Source organism: Helicoverpa armigera, chromosome 11 (assembly GCF_030705265.1).
Source record: "Helicoverpa armigera isolate CAAS_96S chromosome 11, ASM3070526v1, whole genome shotgun sequence".
NCBI classification, from domain to species: domain Eukaryota; kingdom Metazoa; phylum Arthropoda; class Insecta; order Lepidoptera; family Noctuidae; genus Helicoverpa; species Helicoverpa armigera.
The window spans coordinates 6,978,154-6,996,032 of record NC_087130.1 but is presented as its reverse complement, the minus strand read 5'-3'; the positions used below and the strand labels follow the sequence as shown (position 1 = coordinate 6,996,032).

Below are 17,879 nucleotides of genomic sequence, written 5' to 3'. Positions count from 1 at the left end.
TAAATGTCATGCCTTATAAAGTCTGTGTCAAAAACAGTCAAAAAGAAAAAAAAAAATGTCTGTGGTGGTGTTGTGATTTGAGAGTCTGTATTGTTTTCTAACCTAAAATTATTATTATCTGGAGGCCGATAACCGCTAAACGTTTAACTGAAATCGTTGCAAAAAGAAATAAGGAATTAGTTTTACGTAAATAAGTCTATGTATCAAGGAATTTGTTTAAAAATAGCAAGAGTCCATCCATAATTCGTCACAACGATGGAGTTCCTGGAGGCTATGCCAGTTACCTTCAAAGAAATTACACCAAATTATAATTTACCCGATAAGTGGAAGGAAGTTATTCTAAACACAGGTAATTATAGTTCATTACTATATATTTTTACCCAAAAAAGTGGATAGGCATGATTAATTCTACCTTAAGATTTGTGAAAACCGTTAAAAGTATATAACTCAAACCATTTATTTTAGGTGGTACTCATAGCACTTTACAAGACATCAAACTGCCACAAAAAGCCGGTGGATATTGGTACAAAGATTCCAAGAAGGTTTATACTCGAAATCGATTCATTTATTGGTAAGTTTTATAAGTTTGGACATAAATGTATCACATCTTAATAATTTGATTTTAACCTTGGGTTTTGTTGATTGCTTTGAACTTGTTTTCAGGCAAACAACATCTGATGCAATAGAGTTGTCTGAAGCTTCCCTAGATATCAATCTATCGTCCTGTAACTTGAGATGTAAAGTAGCTGCAGGCACTCCTCCGCTGAGCAGTATAACTGTGTATGAGAGAAGTGCATCCCGTGACGTGGTCATCTTGGCTGCAACTGTCTCATCTGTGCACAGATTAATATTCCCACATCCAGCAACATTGGATAAAAAGGTAACAATCTAATACATAAATAACTTGCTTTAATTGAGGTACTTAATTTGTTCTTTAGTATTTTTATTATATCTTTACTTTTAATTCTTTTATATGTTCCATTTTTGATAATAAACTATTTTATTTTCATTTCAGTCTACATTTGGGTCATTGAGCAGTTCTTCACCCTCTATATTTCATGATATAAGTTCCATAAACAATCCCAGCAATTACTGCATTCTTAATCAATACTCCAATGCAAGTAAGTATTCATTAGCCTTAATTTGATTTGTATGAATCTAATCTATTGAGCATGTGACTACAGAGAGATCTTTTTTTGTTGTAAGTGGGCTAGAAGTCAGAAGCAAATTGACACAATTTTGTTGAAATGTAACAAATTGAAAAAATATTCCTTAAAGATTTACAGCTTTTATTAATCATTTATATGAAGATTGCACTAGCCACTACTTTGTTCATTCTTTGATATACGAAGATATTACAATAATAAACTTCTTTAAATGGTTTTGTACATTTTATCCAAAGAACAGAGTTAAAAATCTTCTACATATTTTCAGCTACAGGTGTTGCTCACACTTGTGCATCCCTGTTAAGGGATAATGGTGAAGCGGTATTTGCTCTGGCATTCGGCCATGGAGGAGAAGGTGGCCTGTTGTTAGTCAAACTGCCTGTAACTGGTTCAGCTGTCACCACTCTATTGAAACGAGAGTCAACTGTCCCAAGATTTTTGTCAGGCCTCACAGGAGCTTTGAGGTAAACCTAATCTCTGCAAATTTTTCATCTTGAAAAGTAAATCTAAAAGCTTTACTAGAAAAGTTTTACTGTAAATATTTACTAAAAAAGCTTTACTAAAAAAGTTTTACTTCTTTTAGGGGCAAGAGTAACACAGATGGTGTTGAAACATATGGAGTTGTGTTGACGAGTGGCTTAGCAGTGGCAATATGCGGCGACACGTGCCTCCGAGCGTGGCCTCTAGACGAGGGCGGCGCGCCTATTGCCGTGTCCGCCCCACTGTCTCAGACATTAGTCAGACCGAAACCACCACGTAAGATACTTTGAATTTTACCTTCTCTATTTTCAGCTTACTATCGATTGATTTTGTATGTCACTGTATATGTGTAATATTTTAAAATAAATCCATATTTCAGCTCATGGCCACATGCTACAAAGAACTATTGGGTCAGATGGAAGTGTGTTATTGGTAGCATATTTATCATTCCCTAGTGAGTGTGAATTTGTTGTCATGAAAATGCACGATGGAGGTTCAGGAGGCGTAAGGTTTTCTCACATCAGCCGTATCTTTGGACCCCAGGTATAACCAGTTTCATAACTGCTTTTCACTGGAAGAGTTTTGTGTCCAATTTGATTTCAATATGTATGCAATTGTTGTTCTAGTTGGACCTCCTCGATTATGCAATTGGTTATGGAGATGGAAGTAATGTGATTTGGGCATTATGGAGTCAGCCAGATGGTGATACAATTATTACAAGTGAGTATTGAAAGAACTTTCGGAGTTAAATAAAGGCAACAACATTACTTTGAGATATATTTTAAAGTCCATTTCACGATAGAAGTCTCGCGGAAAATTGTGGAACTATATATTTTTGTACGTATTTATTGAGCTATCGCTATCGGCACTTCTTTCGTGAAATGGTCTTTACCACGATTGATAAGAAAACTCCATCAAATGTTAAATATGTTTTTTTATAATTACCCACTACGAGGCGCAGCATTTACCTTATACATGTATGCATACATAGCAAAAGATTAGCGACTGTTTTTTACTATGTAGCGAAGTAATGTATGCTGTATGTTTGTGCAGGCGTATGCGTGGGCGCGGAGGCGTACTGGCGCGCCGTGGCGACGCGCGAGGCGGCCGCCGCGCTGCCCGCGCTCAGCACTCACCAGCAGTACCGCGACCGACTCATGGCGCCAGGGCTCTTCCCGCCCGCCGTCATCAGGAAGGCTCTAGTGGTAATTATGAACTTTGCTGGTATTTACTGTAAGAGTTTCAAGAGTTCCAGAATCCACCTCAGTGTTATCCAAATGCTAAATAATTCTAGTGGCTTATTTTACATTTGCAAACTGCTGCTGTTGATCAAACAGGAATAAAACAGTTTTTAGATTTCAAAATCAAATGATGATGCATTCATAATGTATGTAGACTGGTGTTGCGTTGACAGTGGTCCAACGAGCCGCGCGTCTTCATTAGGCGGGCGCGGGTGTTTCTAATGGCTCGGTCCGCCCCTATCGTTCACACTGATATAGCGTCTGATGCACTTGTAACAATGACACTCGTCGCTCGTTCGGCACTGTGAACATGCAAAACAAGACCAGAGCGCCAACGCCTCTCGTCGCACGCGCTTGTGCAGTCTAATTTTGCCCTAAGCCTCGTTCATCAACAGAAGAATAATTTTGCAAACTCCTTTCCAATTTCTTATCTAGATCTACAACCGCACATGGGGCAGTAACGAGCCAGTGGTTGAGGGCGAGCTAGGTGAAGCAGCAGCAGGGGCCGTGCAGGCGCGGCTGCGACACCTCACCGCGCGGACATCGGCGCCCGACCACGCGCATCTCATGCACAAGTATGTCACTCTAGCTGTTCCACGCGTTGTCTAGAGCTGAAGAAAAGAGGAACGATAGTATAAAATTAGAATCTCGAAAAAATACAAAAAAAACTAATAAAAGTGTATTGAGCCTAAGTATTTTAATACTGATTTGTGCGTCGCTTTCCCTTCTTTATATTTTTCTGTATGAGTTGATTTATAGTTAATGTTTCTTCTAGATGTTGGTCAGAGTTGTACAGCTGGTGTATGCAGTATATGGAGAGTTTGCAGAAGCCTCTCGGACTCATGGTGTCTAAACAAGTAAGTGCCCACTAATCAGATCAATTTGTAGCAATGGGAGCTTAACCGAATAACAGTAAGTAAGTAATAACTTTGTTATGTCTGATAGGAATCTGATGTTGAATGCGGTTGGTGGTGCGCGGTGGTACGGCGTGCCGGAATTTCGCTCATTTGTGAATTGGAGCCACTCGAGAGAATGATGCTGTCGCCAGACGTGTCTCTGCTGGATGGAAATGGTACAGAATTATGTAATTTAATAATTAATGATTCTACATATTCGATGTTGGGTTATTTAACTGAGTTCATGTTTGCCATTGCCTTTTGTGCCTCCCAAGGTACGAAAAAAATATGAAAGAGTAGAGTGCATCGTAGCAGCATTTGTTTCTTTTAAACTATTATCGCCATTGTTTTTAACGAAATCTAAAATACGACGATGCGCATCGAGAAAAGTTAGTGCGCTTGAGAAGTACATAAGGGTAATACATAAGCGAGTACATAAGTGTAGGTGTACTCAAGGCTAGCATACAGGGAAGTACATAGAAATAATATATAGGATATGGAGTATTTAGGGGGAATACATAAAGAAGTATATGAGGTTGTTCGAGAGGTAGAGGAGAGGTACATAATTAGAGTATGTAAGGGTAGCAAATTAAAAGTTGAAAATTGTAACGCCCCAACAAAGTTATGGTTGCGAGTTTACAAGTAGCGGCATATAAGTTTGGCGCTGAGCGATACGTGGACGGGATTACTGCGCAAGTGTACTGTCGCGCACGTAATACATTTATTTGTAAAATAACGTTTATGACATTATTTTAATATAAAGCCAAAAGATAGGTCTAGTGCTAAACGAAATGTTTACAGTTGCCTAAGAAATAGTTTTAACAAGTTTTGTGGAAAACAAAATCAATTTACGTTGGAAACCATTTTCTTTACCTGTCTTTTCAAAACAGGATTAGGCATCTTTATTCACTTTTAAGTCACTACACAACAGAAACAAACTTAACTTAACACAAAATTCAAACTTTGACAAATAAAAATTAACAGCAATATCAAAACACTTTATGACGCGATTGTACACGACAAGTGCGCGGCGCGTCGGATTGGCTGGATGATCCGAATGCGACCGGAGAGCCAATCAGCGCTGCGCACGCTCGCCCTTCATACCGCGAGCCCCCCTCGAGTACCTTGATTTTTACTTTTGCGCAATAACGGTCAGCGCTAAAGTTACGTACCGCTAGTTATATTAATCCGTGGTTATACCCCAGTGTCCACTACGGTAGACCCGTTACTAAAGCCATAGTACCTATAAAGAGAGGAAGTACTATGGCGCACACATACAAGCCGCGCGCGGCGCATTTTTATGAAGATAACCTACTTACTTTCTTTATGTATGCTAAAGCTATTGTGCATGAGCAGGTTGCGTGGGCGAGCTGTCCGGTGACGCGGTGCGCGTGGTGGTGGCGGGCGCGCGCTGGGAGCGCGGCGCGGGCGGCGCGGCGGCCGAGCTGGAGCAGCGCCTGTTCGCCGCCGCCGCGCCGCAGCACCGCCTGCTGCCGCGCCTGCTGCACCTGCTGGCCGCGCCGCAGGACCAGGACACGCCCGCACCCGTGAGTACCAACTTCTAGATTCTAGAGTGTTCTAGAAAAATTGTTCTGGTCTCTATTGCGGTGTTGCCACGCGAGTCTTCGTGGTCAAATTGAATCCCTCTTATTGACTTGAAGACTGAATTTGCCATGGGTAATACAATTCTGGCAACGGTGCCATGCTTTCAGAATGCAAGCTATGAAACAAAACAAAATCAGACAAATTGTGTCTGTTTTTCGAGGGCATTTGAAGTCACTGCTTATTTGAAAGTTCAAGTTGTTTAAATGCTTCATAATCCTGACTCTCCTCAATATTTCCAGAAACGCTTTTAATTAATTGCCATTGTACTTAATCTCAATAAAGCTTGCCCAACATCGACATGTAAAGATGGGACCCTTTATTATCCTTTCTCCTCCGTGTTCCACCCCATAATTCTAATCGTTATGATGGATTTTACATTATGTAATATGATTCCACTCTAGTATATATTTTTATGCCATAACTTTTGTGTTTCTATGCTACAGGCTCTAACACCGCAGCAGATCGATGACCTCACCTCCATTCTAGAACCAATCAAGGATCTTCAGAGCGCTGTACTTGAGTTAAACGATGCACTGAGATTAGACGTGCCTGAAATAGATGCCACTAAAAGTGAGTAATGCATAGGTAATTAATTTATATAGAAAAGCATTGTGTAAGAATTGAAATAAAATGGTTATGTTTGATTGCATAGGTGAAGAGGAAGATACCGGTGAATATGACGGTCTTTTAGCAAGTGACCTGGGTGTGGCCATAGTCACTGAAGCCATACGGCAGATGGCAGAGATGAGGTATGTAAACATTACATTGTGATGCACAGTTACTGTACAATTGTATCCAATATCCATGTGGATGATAAGAAATAAATAGTAATTGATTGATTGATTAGGCCTACAATGTAAAACTCCTTTTCAAACACGATGCAACTTATGCTTTGTATAATACATATAATAGGTATGTATGTTAGTCTTTAAGGTATATTATATCTATGGGTCAATACAGCCTGAAAATAAAGGCATTTGATATAAATGTTTACGAACTACAAGACAGCTATATTTGAACCTATGACATGATTCTTCAGATTATGTGTGTATCTTATTCTGATTCAAATGACAGTCGGGACCCACCAATTTATCGCGCTTTCTGGAACATGGAAGAACTCGTCACTGTCGCCGTGACTGCCTCAACTGTGTGAGGTACCTATACTAATGCGAGTGTTATGTCCTTAGATGTCGCGTGGTGCGCGGCGCGGTGTGCGCGCTGGGCGCGTGGCGCGGCGCGGGCGGCGTGCCGGGCGCGGGCCACTGCGCCGTGCACTGGCAGGCCTACCGCGCGCTGCTGTGGCTGCGCGCCGCCACGCTCGCGCCACAGTTAGTATCAGTATATCTACTATGCTAAATTCATCATCATCATCTTCCTGCCCCGTTCCCAAGTCTCTCTGTCAGACGTCATACTTACATCTACTCCCTTTTGCTTCATGTGAGAACATGAAACGTGAGAGAGATTTCAGGCAATCAATCCATCTTTTCCTCGGTCTGCCTTTGCCTCTCCATCCTTCCATATTCATAATTACCTACTACGCTAATTACTACTCTTTAATGACGGCTCCACATTATCGTGAATTCGCGGCAATATAAACACTGATCAGGGGACAAGTTTGAATGCGCGTGGACCCTGAGAGTATCGTCCACATTCACATTCATGCCCATTACGGAGTGTCACGGCACTAATGTGGAGCCTCCATACTGACTTCTAGCATAAAATTTTTCTCTGTTTTACAGCATAAAATTTTTAACATAATGCCATTTTTGGAAACATAAAATTACTATGTACTCTCATAGTGATAATTTTTTTTGATATCTTCGCAAACTCGTTCATTGTTAGCTATTGAAGTGTAGCACTATTTCCAAAGTTTAGAACTAGATTCCCTTTTTAATTGTCATCAAAAAACTTCTACTCAACCAGACCTACTAACATCTATATCATTCTTTTGTCACATACACAGGGCGGCCGGTCCGTCAGAAGCATTCCGGCTAAAGCTGAGCGCTTTAGGCGCGGAGGCAGGTGCCGAGGGCGGCGGCGCGGGGCGCGCGGGAGGTGCAGTGTGCGCGTACGTGCGCGCGGCGGGCGGCAGACGTGCTAGAGACCACCTCGCCAAAGCACGTGCGCCCACCACCTGGCATCAAGCGCTGCCGCTGCTTGCGTACCATCTCGCACATCAACTGTATCCTTTTACTCACCAATATAGAAAAGTCATATTGCGGTGTACTGCGCTTTTCTAAGGTTTCTACTGTAAGGGTCCGTTCACACATACAGATTCTGAGAGCATTTTTCTTTTCACATAGACCGGAACCAATTGGCTGCGTGAGCGAGAGCATGCAATGCAATCGGAGCCCAAACGTCTGCCGAGAAAAAGTACGCGATCGAGCCAGTCAGTCTGAACGGACCCTTGTACATATATGGCGTCTACACTTCAGTCAACAGTTTTAAACGAAAACTGCACTTAACTGTACACTCGAATGAAAGAGTTACTACCGCAATGTAACTTGCATAATTATTTTATTTGCTTAAATTGTATGTAAAATTACTTTCCTGAACGATAACACAGCTGGGCAGTTAGTGGCGGTTTCGAGTTCAGTTGGTGGCTTGCCACTATTGATCAGCCTCGTCTAGTACAGAAGTACGTCACGATGCTCGAGCCGTGGTGCGAATGGAACGCTTGCTCTCGTACGTAAAAATATTTATTTACAGAAACAAAAATACGAAAATTGCTAGTCATTTTCTGATGTTAAACCAAAGCCACCTTATTGTAAAACGTAATTTTTTTTGTAAATACCGGCTTTAGCACTAGGTTTAAACCATCGTCTCCAAAAAGTTAATGGTTTAAACCCAGCACTAAAGTCGCTTCTTTTTAAGACCACGTTTTATACAAAGTGTTAGGCCGCTGCCTCGAATTTTGCGGGCAGCGGGGCGGCAGCTCTTACGCGTATAATCAAATGGACCGGCCCTCGAATACAGCGGCGCGGGGAGTGGGCAACGAGCGGTGAGCTCCAGTCAAACGGTGACCGCCCGCGCCGCCGCCGCTGCCGCCCCGCTGCCCGCAAAATTCGAGGCAGCGGCCTTAGTTTTCAAAGAAATTAGAAATGTACATAATATTTTTTTCTTACAACTATTAATGCATAAAATAATCTTCTTGTTTCCAGGCCAGTTTATTCTCGGTCTAGCACTGTTAGACCTAGATGACGCCGAAAACGCATATACAGCTTTCTGTAAAGCGGCTAAAGGTGTGAGCACAGAACCCTTCCTACGACAATTAGTGGCCGCGCCCGACGCCCGGCTGACGCAGCACCAAGCTCTTGTACTTTATTATATGAAGGTTAGTACTAAAATATAAGTATGGTCATCATAAGAAGCGTTGTCCCACTGCTGGGTATTAGGCCTACCCTCACATAGAGAAGAATACATATAAATAAAACAACTTGACTACGTTTCAGAAAGAAACAACATTCAATGCTTTTTTTCTTCAATTTTGCATTATTTTTTATTTTTCTCATACGTATTATGAAATTGTCATTGACCAGTTAAATTAAAAAATTAAATCAAAAAACTAAAGAGGTGAAATAAATATCAAATTATTAAATACTTTTTACATACATACTAAAATAACGGACCGGTACCTAAAGTTTATTTCTAAATGTACAGGTGATAAAACTGTTTGAAATACATGATGCGGGCGCATGCGTGGTCCGTCTAGCAGAAACAGCCATCAGCATTGCCGATAAGGATGACCCGAACTTGGTGAGTATTCATTTACTACTACTGTCTACAAAAATAACATACATGCGGAAGCTGTAGACTAGTTCCGCTTTTCGTGTCGTCAATATACACATGGAAAGTACATAAATAAGCGTATTTTTGCGTTGCAATGCGGCATGACTCAGCCCATCTATGAACGCCAGCTTAAGGCGGTTCGCCCACGTTTGGCGTTTTGACAACTAGTTCACACATACACACATCACAACTTAACCACATAAAAACATTTTATAAGATTACCTCAACATCCAAAGAAAGTTGCTCCGTGTACATACGTCAGCACATCAACCTACCTTAATCTGTCTTCAATAGATTTTCAGCCTTATTCAATAGTGGAAGGGTAATGTTCGATTGGTCAAATTTGAGAGATTGGGGTAGGTTGACCTACTAGCGTCTAAAATTGTGTAGTAAACTCTTTCGTGTTCCGCAGGCGATGTTCCAGTGGGTGGTGTTCAAGTGGCACCTGGCGGGCGGGCGCACGGCGCGGGCGCTGAGCGCGGCGGCCGCCAGCCCCGCGCCGCATGCGCGACATGCCGCCGCCGCCACGCTGCTCACCACGCTCGGTAAATACACCACGTTTTTCCGACATGATATAATGAATTAAGAATAAAATGAAAATTCCTTGGCATTTATTTTGGCGAGAGGCATCATCATCATCATCCCCCTGCCCTTATCCCAATTTTATTTGGGGTCGGCGCAGCATGTTTTCGCTTTCCATACTTTTCTATTCATAATATATTCGGACCTTAAAATACTGCAATTTGTTTTTAAAACCCTCCTTGGTAATGCTATTGAGGTGGTTTTTCCGCCACGTTGCGGGTAGCCCAAAGTGCTGGTGGAATGCACTATGCCTTAGCTCCCTTAGTCGCCTCTTACGACACTCACGGGTAGGTTCTATTCTAATCCGGGACGGTCACGGTTACTATGGCGAGAGGCTGTGTAAGAAAAAGAATAAAAGATATTAATTTTTTTTCATCCATTCAAAACTATGAGCAGTAATGCCTAACCTGACCTTCAGATGAATTATACAGTCGAACCGTTTAGCATTCTGCACTTGTTTATTCCAGCGTCTCGTCGCGAGCTAGGCGCACTAGTATCATGCGCGGCGCTGGCGGGCGACGCGGAGCGCGCGGCGGCGGCTCGCGCCAAGCTGCACGACGCTCACGCACACAACCCCTACTACGACTTCCTGTACGCGCTACACGTGTCCCGACACCATTATAGGAAAGGTACACTTAGATTTTAGATTGATTCTATCATCTAATAGCAGCTATTTAGGTATTTTGGGAAGGGGAACGCCTTGAACATGGTCCACCTTATTATTAAATGTGGTCTTAAAAAGTACCGGGCTTAGTACTAGATTTAGAACATCAACTTTGATCGAGACAATGGCTTAACCAATTCTAAAGCCGGTACTTTTTACGGACCGTTTTATGATCAGTCGTGGGTGCCTAGCAGTGGATAAAGAACCAACCTCTCGAGTATGAGGGTGTGGGACCGATTCCAATTCAGGCAAATACCAATGTAACTTTTCTAAGTTTGTATGTACTTTCTAAGTACATATATCTTGGACACCAATGGCTGATAAAAAGGTGAAGGAAAACGTCTTGAGGAAACCTGGACTATATAGTCTGAAATCACCAACCCGCATATAGCAATCGTGGTGATTAATGCTCGATCCTTCGCCTTGTGAGAGGAGACCTGTGCCCAGCAGTGGGACGATAAAAAAGGCTACGGTAACGTTTTATGATAAGGCGGGATAATTTCCGTAAAAAAAATCCTGAGTGAAACAGTCTTTAGAATTAGATTCTATCTCTTAGCGGCTGCGGTGATGTACGAGCGCGCGGCTCGTTGCGGCGCGGAGCGGTCGGAGGGCGCGGCGGCGGTGCGGCGGCGCTGCCTGGGCGCCGCGCTCACGTGTCTGCGTCTCGCGCAGCCCGACCACGCCTTCCTCGCCAGACCCGCGGCTGCAGGGAAGCATCTCCAGGTACCTACCAATATTCCTTAAACTTTTTGTCGTTACGGATTGCACTAGCCGCTGATCAGAAAACAATTATAGGCATCAGAGAGCAGCGGGAGTGAGGCCCACACTCTCCGAGGGCAAGTCCGCGAATGTGTTCCTACTTATCTCCTTTTCAAAAATATGGTTAAAATTCTGTATTTTTGACAGGTCATAGGCCCAGAGGAATTAGCTGCAGAGCTTCGAGAGGAAGATCCTGATTCTTTGGACCCCATACAACAAGCATTACTTAGTAAGTTAAAGTTTTGTCGATACGCATTTTGCAACAGTTGACACGAATTTAATAAATCAATAATCAAAAAATTCATGTTTTCTTGTAGGAGGAGATAATATCGATTTTGATGCGTTATATCCAAAATTGAAAGACGCAAATCCAGAAACACTACTAGCAGTATTAAAGAGAACAATCAGTACTGGACAGTTCCTCCCTCACTGGTTTCTGCAAACATATATGGTAAGCTGATAATAATGAAACAATATGTTAGAACTGAGTAACTGCGCTTTTTTTGCGATTTTATAAATCAATCAATTAAAGCGGACAATAGCTCGTAAACATCTTCAAGATCGAAATCTTATACTGTGTATATTTTGCGCACTACAAGAAAACTAATCCTTACACATGTAAAAAAACAATATGAGCCCCGAACGGGTCTCCTCCTTTTGGAAACCACGGCTAGCCCGCCGACCGTCTTTTCTTTTTCATCGAGTCTAACAATGGATGTGCTTTGTTTCACTTGTGTGTAAAAGTCGATTTTGTTCGCTGTTTTAAGCAGCAAAACCTACATATTTGAGCTATTGAAATGAAAAGTGTATTGATGCTTTTGAAGATATCAGCGGCGCGATTCTACTAATTTTACTTAGCGACATTTGTACGAGTCACATCCGAATGAGATCCAATCACGACTCGATTACGATTGAAGCTTATGTGGCATTCCGCAATTTTTTCTTTTAATTAAATTATTGTAGAGTTCTGTCTGCAAATTATTGTAGAGCAATCTACCGGATAGACAAAATGGCAGACCAATCGCAAACCAATCGAATGTCATTGGAATACGATTGGTCTTTTATTGGTAGCAGAATGCCCGCTAAGGTTAAAACTGCTATTGCTATTACATTTTGACATTATAAACTTAGCAGAATCGGTCCCCAGTACTTTATTCGTTGTTTTCCTGTGGAATGTTAGGAGGCGGACGCCGCAGGTTGCGTGCGCGCTCTACTGAGCGGCGGTCGCGCGGCCGAGGCGGGCGTGCAGTGCTGCGCCGCACTGCGCCGCGCGCTGCACGTGCTGCTGCCGCACTGCCCCGCAGCACCCCGCGCCGCGCCTCTCGCGCTCGCTGATCTCCTGCTCGCCGAACTTGCACACCATACCGCTGATCCTTACGTACAACAGGTACTCTACCCATTCATTAAATAAAAGGCTATTTATTAAACGGTTTTATCCTACTACATACAAAGTGTGTCGTACCTAATCACATTAAATTATGTATATACATTAATATACTGGTAAATAAATATATGTCGATTAGCACAAAGAAAAAAATAAAATACGTAAAAATAAAAATAATTAATTTTTCAAACAAAATAAATGGAATAAAAATTTGCGAAATTCTGAAATTCTCCCTTGAAAACATTCGATACTCCTAACTTTAACTCTGTTTTGCACATGATATAAATTATGAAAACGAAAAATGACTCTGTGGCTAAACCACTGAATGGATTAGGTTATTAATAAATAATAAATAAAATTCGCCATAAATTATCATAAAGTATATGTGATAGGATTCAAAGTCATTTATCAATAAAAATGTATTTTTTTCAGGTTTACAATGATCTTGATGGGTTAGTGAAGGAGTACACTAAAGTAGTTATAAGGGTTTCTGAAGATATGAAGCTAGCTCGATTGGAACACGCAGTGAACTAGGATAATTGTTATTTAAATAAGAAATGCTTTTTTTATAACCAACTCGTTTTATTAAATAAATAAATAATTATAAAACATGGAATTAATCTGACACCTCCTCTTACCATCCTAGAATTGATTTATTTATCATACACCATCACAAAATTATATTTACTGACCAGTTATACCTTTGTTACATCACATGACCGTGACGCAAAATTATCTTTAAATCCATATTTAAAGTCACACCTTAACACAAAATTCTTAAACCTACATGGAATTTTCCAATATTACTTTGATATACCTCGAAAAAGTTTTAAAGGGTAATATATCCTCCACAAGATAATTAAATGTACATCTAAGATTGAATTACTAAAGAGAGCAAATAACATCAAATAGGTCCTTGTCATGATTAAATAATTGCCTGGAGATGCACAAAGCGCATTGTCTATGTCAATATTATGGTATAGTATGATTTTAAACGTACTTACAATATTTCGTAGTGTGAAATAATGTTGGTCACATGACTAAAACAAACAGGATGTTTTACTTGCTTGGCTTTAAGTTTGCTTGTTTACTATCAGCTCAAATGCGGTAGTAGCAAGTTAATAGAATACTTTAAGTCACTTATTGTTACACAGTTCATCACAGTTGTTAATGTACCACAGCAACATATTTTTTTCTTTCTTGACTGTCGGTACCTACAGTTTTATTTAATGCGTTTGGGGCTCGGCCTGCTAAGACATAACTACGCTGCATTAGCTCGTCAAGCCATTTGACTTGTACTATGGGGTAACATTACAAAGGGTTCAGGTATAGATCACGCTTATATTGTACGAAGAATTTGTCTATTTTGTCTTGCCATCCGGTTCCGGTACAAGTGGACTTTGTACATGATAGTTAAGCTTAAACATAATATTTTATCTTAAGGAAACTACTTCAATAAGTCTGCCCGATTTCATTGCAGACTATAGGTTTCCTTATCAGGGACTTTAGCAATATTGCTAATTCTCTATCAATGACAAAATTATACACACTTAACTGTTTATCTTAACAACCTTGACTTAATACTTATGTTCAAACAGTCAAGGTCACTGGATCTGCGTATTTGTAATACCTGACTGGATGGTAATCATGTGATTACACGCAGGCATATTACGTCACTCTGTATAAATTATATTCATAAACCGATATAAAAAATTGCCTAATAAAGCAAGAATTTGGCATATGCTTAGATGAGTTAAAGTAACAACCTACTTCCTTTTTATGACAATAAGACGTCTTGTATACGGCACGTTTTTAATACGACCCATAAAAAAAATTCACCGCCGTGGTGTACCTAATTGCTAGATTTTCACGGCAAAAACGCTCTAATTTAGAATAGCTCTATCGAATAGCTCTAATTTAGTACTTAATATAAAATCACAACATATTGTTTCATCATAATTAAGTCCAAAGCCACCAAAGATGCTCCCTATAAAGTATTTAGAAACCTTGATTTAAATCCATGCAAGATTGAGATACGACCTTGTTTAATATCGCAACATTGCAACAAAACTGGTTTTGGTTTGTTTGATGTAAAATTTCAGGAAACTCAATGCCTAGCCATCCGTACTCTCATTATTGTTAACACCAAACGGACTAGTTTTTCGTAAATAATGAACATGAGAGCAGCCGTCATAATAGTCTGCAATAATTTCGCTTCTAAACCACGGAATGCCACAGATGGCTTAGATTTGACGTCCCTAAACAAGGGCTTTAAACTAGTACCAGCACGAAGCCTTGATTGTACCAACTGGAGTGGGTAGGTTAGAGTGGTTGCTACAGCTTTTGCAACAGCACCTATTAGAAATGCAGAAAATGTATCAAATAGACCTTTAGATATTAATTGTCTTTTTAACGCCTCGTAAACCATGAACTGAATTGCTGGGTTCGAAACTAATAACAGGGATGGCACTGTACCAGACCACAGACCCCGCGCGCCTTCCTTTTTAAATAGATCTATGAGCCCTTCTGTCAAGCTATTGTAGGTTGACTTTTCCAGCTTCATTCTAGTGTTAACAACCCACAGTGGTGAAGTGAGAAGAACATTAATGCTGCCAGCAATTAAACCAAACATCAAGTCTTTTAGCGCAGATGTATCTTTCGACGACATTCGACGTAAACCATGGAATGTATAAAAATATACAAAATTGGATACAGAGAGTGACTGTAGAACAGGCGCCAAACCACGGTACAAGGAATCCAATCCTTCTTCACTTGCTAATTTTAGCAGAAGTTCAATAGATGATCCTTGCAGTTTATTGGAATCTTCAACTGGAATTAAATAAAAATACAATTTTGGTTTATTACTTCTAGTTGAACCAAAAAACAAAAAGTAAAGTATGTCATTTAATGTTCATTTGCATTGCTAGCTTTGATTAATTTTAACATGTTTTAAGAAAATACTCAAGACAAATGGAAGTTATTTTTCAAATTATACATAGGTATATGTGTAATTGCAAATATTTAAGGATCAACATGTTAAAATTATGTCACAGTTTGAAGTTTTAGAAAAGAAAGTTAATTTTCCATGTTTATATTTTTGGAATTTATTATGGTGTGTAATTTTTTAAAACTTGCACCCGAACATTCCTAAGATATCAAAGAAGTATTTCCAGGTAACTGATTACCACCAGGAAATATTTCTGGGTGGTTTAAAAAAATACAGATATATGGCCTATCCGAGTTGTGTATGTGAACAATTATAAATAATTCATATCTGAATATTCAAATATATAGCACCATTGAATATTTTACTAGGTACTGCATGTAACTAGCTGTTTTCCTGTGGTTTCACCCATATCCCATGAGAACTTCTCAAACCTGGATAAAATATAGCCTTCATTACAAAATATTCTTTTTATCATTTCAGTCAATGCGTTTAGGGTACAAACAAACTGTAAAATGTTTCCGCTTTATTTCATAACTATAGATTTACTAAAAAAATACAGGAACTAATGCAGTCATTCGGTTGTCTTATATTTTATTTCTCTGAAACTGCATTTCCAGAGACCAAGATTACATTATGTTAGTAACATTATAATACATAACATTATGTTGTCTTTATGGGCCAATGCAGCCTGAAAATAAAGATATTTCGTTTGCATACTTTTAGTGAGAATAGATTATTGTATGAAAAATATGAGGCTCCTAGTCTTGTGGAGCAAATTTAATTTAAGGATTGTTAATACTTTACCTTGTATTCTTGATCTCAAAGTATCCAATGGATAAAACACAGCCATTCCAACTACACTGCCCTGAAAATTTAATTAAGGTGTTATTGCACGGACATATCATGCATTTATTACATTTAAATAGACATATAAGAATTACTCATTTATAGATACGCAGATACGTACTGTAGCTCCTGCAATCGCATGCACTAGGGTTTCGTAACTAAACAATGAAGGCGCCATGGTGAAGGATACTTGAAACACCTCACAATTTTTATAACAATGTAATCATTGAATGAGATTCATCGCACTTTGACCCTGGCGTTGTTTCGTTTCCTTGGAATTAAATTAGTAAAAATTGTAGCAAGACGTCCGGCCCCCTTTGCGACTCGTCTGCCACTGCCCATAGCCCATAGACTACAATAAATTTTGCATAGACTGAAGCGAGGCTGCAATGTCAATTGTCATGTAGACAAAGAGAGATTTCACAAAGCACGAGACGCATGCATGTGAAAAGATCCTTACCAAGTACAGCTCTCGTGCAAAGAAGTCTCCACTAAGCTGTGCTAAGAAGTGTGAAGGACCCGAAGGACCCTACTTTGCCAAGTTGTACTCGTTCCTCATTAGCTCCGATTCTGGATAATCTGTGCGGTGTACCCTTGTGTCCACTGACCTCTATATATACCACTGGGCAGGCTGTTCCGTACGTTTGACAGCAATTTTTTTGTGCCCATTTGAAGCGCCAATATCGTCTAAGCGAGCGTCCACAGAACAAATTTTGACGTATAATTTCAAATGGCTGTGAGAGAAGTGTTTGTTCATTGGTTCACTGTAAAATAATTTTAGTACCACGAACACTCGCTACGTCTAACAGCGCCAAAATGGCGATTATCAAACGGGCACAAAAGCACGTTGACAGCAGCCTGTCCAGTGTATAAATATAGAGGTCAGTGCTTGTGTCATGCTACTGCTCCACCTGCGTCTTAACGCGTTAAATTTTGGCATTACGCAGATGTGGCCAACGTTTTAATGTCAATTTATACTAATGGCAATATAAATAGCATTAAACGTTAAGCGATAACTCGGGTGTCGGTTTTTTGGACGCATCAAAGGGTTTTAGTGCGTAGCTTATAGCGCTAAGTGATGTTGGCTACATTAATGCCATCTCATTGCACGCATGCAAGGACGAGTGTAGATACTTTGTTTAAGTTGTAACTGCATTTTACGAGCACGATAATGGAATGGTCAAATGAGAAAGCTTTAGTTTTTAGAATTATTTTGTGTGTCTGAATTTAATCTCTTTAATGTATGTTAACGCTAACGCAGGTGGAGCAGGAGCATTAACGCGTTACGGGAGCATGATGCTCCTGCTCCACCTGCGTTAGCGTTAACGTTAATGTCAATGGCCAACTACACGTTACTTATAGCATTAAAAATGCGTGTTGGCTACACTTACGCAAAGAGTTAATCCCTCATGAAGTAACGCGTTAACATACATTAAAGAGATTAAACTCAGACACACAAAATAATTCTAAAAACTAAAGCTTTCTCATTTGACCATTCCATTATCGTGCTCGTAAAATGC

At 40.2% G+C, this 17,879-nt stretch overlaps 2 protein-coding genes across 2 annotated transcripts; one reads left to right on the top strand and one right to left on the bottom strand.

Moving 5' to 3' along the window:
- Positions 1-44: 44 nt before the first annotated feature.
- On the top strand, positions 45-13,182 carry Nup160 (Nucleoporin 160kD). The gene is made up of 27 exons (XM_064037009.1): positions 45-349; positions 466-571; positions 664-880; positions 1,016-1,121; positions 1,435-1,630; positions 1,750-1,922; positions 2,026-2,189; positions 2,273-2,366; positions 2,700-2,851; positions 3,323-3,462; positions 3,663-3,744; positions 3,833-3,959; positions 5,140-5,330; positions 5,832-5,958; positions 6,041-6,137; positions 6,576-6,716; positions 7,352-7,570; positions 7,955-8,073; positions 8,550-8,722; positions 9,049-9,144; positions 9,590-9,722; positions 10,227-10,388; positions 10,980-11,146; positions 11,330-11,411; positions 11,500-11,633; positions 12,363-12,569; positions 12,999-13,182. The coding sequence occupies exons 1-27, from the start codon at positions 256-258 to the stop codon at positions 13,098-13,100; spliced, it is 3,801 nt and encodes a 1,266-aa protein (XP_063893079.1). The 5' UTR covers positions 45-255; the 3' UTR covers positions 13,101-13,182.
- LOC110379619 (peroxisomal membrane protein PMP34) lies at positions 13,128-16,713 on the bottom strand. Its single transcript, XM_021339358.3, has 3 exons — positions 16,481-16,713; positions 16,318-16,378; positions 13,128-15,395 (listed from the first exon to the last, which is right to left on the bottom strand). Exons 1-3 carry the CDS (start codon positions 16,535-16,537, stop codon positions 14,674-14,676), a joined length of 840 nt encoding a protein of 279 aa, XP_021195033.3. The 5' UTR covers positions 16,538-16,713; the 3' UTR covers positions 13,128-14,673.
- Positions 16,714-17,879: the final 1,166 nt, after the last annotated feature.